The sequence below is a fragment of the Centroberyx gerrardi genome, chromosome 24, assembly GCF_048128805.1.
Source record: "Centroberyx gerrardi isolate f3 chromosome 24, fCenGer3.hap1.cur.20231027, whole genome shotgun sequence".
NCBI lineage: Eukaryota > Metazoa > Chordata > Actinopteri > Beryciformes > Berycidae > Centroberyx > Centroberyx gerrardi.
Genome location: NC_136020.1, coordinates 24,134,905 through 24,137,404, shown reverse-complemented (window position 1 = coordinate 24,137,404; position 2,500 = coordinate 24,134,905). Strand labels below are relative to the sequence as shown.

Below are 2,500 nucleotides of genomic sequence, written 5' to 3'. Positions count from 1 at the left end.
GAGACAGACAGGTGAAGAGAGACAGACAGGTGAGAGAGACAGACAGGTGGAGAGAGAGACAGGTCAGTATCAACCAACACATGTTCGATACAAAGGAAAATATCACGATATTCACAAAATATTGCAATATTCGATTATCAAATATCGGCCTAGTAGTCAGACAGACAGGTAGTCAGTCAGACAGTCAGACAGACAGACAGACAGGTGGTCAGACAGACAGTCAGACAGTCAGACAGACAGGTGGTCAGACAGACAGACAGACAGACAGACAGGTGGTCAGACAGACAGTCAGACAGTCAGACAGGTGGTCAGACAGACAGGTACCTCTTCACTGGAGGAGGAGAAAGCGTCCAGGATGACGGTCTTGAGTTCTGGTTGGCTGCTCAGATCCACATGGTGTCCCACCTCGCCCAATGAGAGCAGAGCGAGCAGCCGGATGGAGTCTGTGGAGCGGCTGTTCTTCACGTCCTATTGGCCACAAAGACAACACACTGAGAGAAGGCCCGCCTCCTCCACCAATCAGAGGCTGAGGAGGCTGCTGTCACTCCTGCTGAGTCAATCAGGGTCTCCCTCTGCTGGGCCCCGCTCCCTCCCTCCCTACATCTCTCCCTCTATCCCTCCATCTCTCCCTCCCTCCCTCCATCTCTCCCTCCATCCCTCCATCTCTCCATCTCTCCCTCTATCCATCCTTCTCTCCCTCCATCCCTCCATCTCTCCCTCTATCCATCCTTCTCTCCCTCCATCCCTCTATCCATCCTTCTCTCCCTCCATCCCTCCATCTCTCCCTCTATCTATCCTTCTCTCCCTCCATCTCTCCCTCCCTCCCTCCATCTCTCCCTCCATCTCTCCCTCTATCCATCCTTCTCTCCCTCCATCTCTCCCTCTATCCATCCATCTCTCCCTCCCTCCCTCCATCCATCTCTCCCTCTATCCATCCTTCTCTCCCTCTATCCATCCTTCTCTCCCTCCATCTCTCCCTCTATCCATCCTTCTCTCCCTCCATCTCTCCCTCTATCCATCCTTCTCTCCCTCCATCTCTCCCTCTCCATCCTTCCCTCCCTCCATCTCTCCCTCTATCCATCCTTCTCTCCCTCTATCCATCCTTCTCTCCCTCCATCTCTCCCTCTATCCATCCTTCTCTCCCTCCATCTCCCTCTCCATCCTTCCCTCCCTCCATCTCTCCCTCTATCCATCCTTCTCTCCCTCTATCCTTCCTTCTCTCCCTCTATCCATCCTTTGCTCCCTCCATCTCTCCCTCTATACATCCTTCTCTCTCCATCCATCCTTCTCTCCCTTCCTCCATCTCTCCCTCTCTCCTTCCCTCCCTCCATCCCTCCCTCTCTCCATCCCTCCTCCTCTCCATCCATTCATCTCTCCCTCCCTCCCTCCCTCCAGCTCTCCCTCCCTCCTTCCATCTACCTCTCCCTCCCTCCATCTCTCTCATCCCTCCCTCTCTATCTCTCCCTCCCTCCCTCCAGCTCTCCCTCCCTCCAAATCAATGTCATCTTGGACACATCATTCCCTGAAGTTTCGTCCCATCAGCAGCGTTGGAGATATTGTGCAGACAGACAGACAGGCAGACAGACACACAGACAGACAGGCAGACAGACAGACAGGTACCTGGATGAACTGTCCCACCACAGCCGGCCCCTCGGTGGGACAGGCTCTGGTCAGGGCGGCGACACACTTGGCGATGGAGCAGTACGCCTGTTTGTGCGGCAGAGCGGCACTCTGGGAGTAAACCGGTCCGGTCAGCATCCTCAGCAGGTCCATGTAGCCCAGACCAGGTGTGTCTGTGGCCACCAGGGCCTGCACACACACACACACACACACACACACACACAGTTAGCATGCTAATACAACCTGCTACAGTCGACCTGCATCATTTGCTTTTTCAGCAATTTTATATAATTACCTGATGTCTATAAAATACATCCGTTACGTTTTTTTCAGTAAAAATAGTTTAGTTCTAGCTTTAGCTGTTCACTTCCCAGTGTTTGTTTCCCACCTAGCAGAAAGCAGCAGCCAGCTGCAGCTGAGTGGCAGCTGTACTGTAAGTCAGGGTGTAAATCTACACTAACTGTTATGTTGACACTACAGCTGTGTCTGTTCAGTCCACCATCAGACTTCAGGTACATCTTAGCTAGTCGAGCATAAACGGACCGCTAACCAAAACATCGTCGCAGACAGTGACGTTTCACCTGCCGCAACTACAGCTAAAATCAATATCTTAAAATTAAATTATAAATTTGCAAATGTTTACAAACACATCAACAAATAGGTACGTTATCGTGTATAAAGCAGGCTATAAGAATTCATTTCAGCACCTCCTATACCAGCCATCTATATGTAGCCTACAACTATATAATTAATAGTGACATCAAGCGGTTTAACCGTTATTTTCAACAGAGCAAAAGTTAGGCATTTCCCCCTAATTAACAGGGTGGGAAAAAGTTATTTGTTTTATTGATGGCTAAAGAAAGTTGTAAATTTGTTATTG

General features: G+C 50.5%; 1 protein-coding gene across 2 annotated transcripts in view; it reads right to left on the bottom strand.

The window, feature by feature from the left end:
- Nucleotides 1-2,500, bottom strand: part of cand1 (cullin-associated and neddylation-dissociated 1) — a 33,661-nt gene that overhangs the window by 8,388 nt on the left and 22,773 nt on the right. For both annotated transcript variants that reach the window (XM_078282160.1, XM_078282161.1), the window contains exons 18-19: nucleotides 1,621-1,809; nucleotides 325-468 (exon numbers count right to left, since the gene is read on the bottom strand). In XM_078282160.1, the coding sequence (XP_078138286.1) occupies nucleotides 325-468; nucleotides 1,621-1,809 (333 nt within the window). The remainder of the gene's footprint in view (nucleotides 1-324; nucleotides 469-1,620; nucleotides 1,810-2,500) is intronic.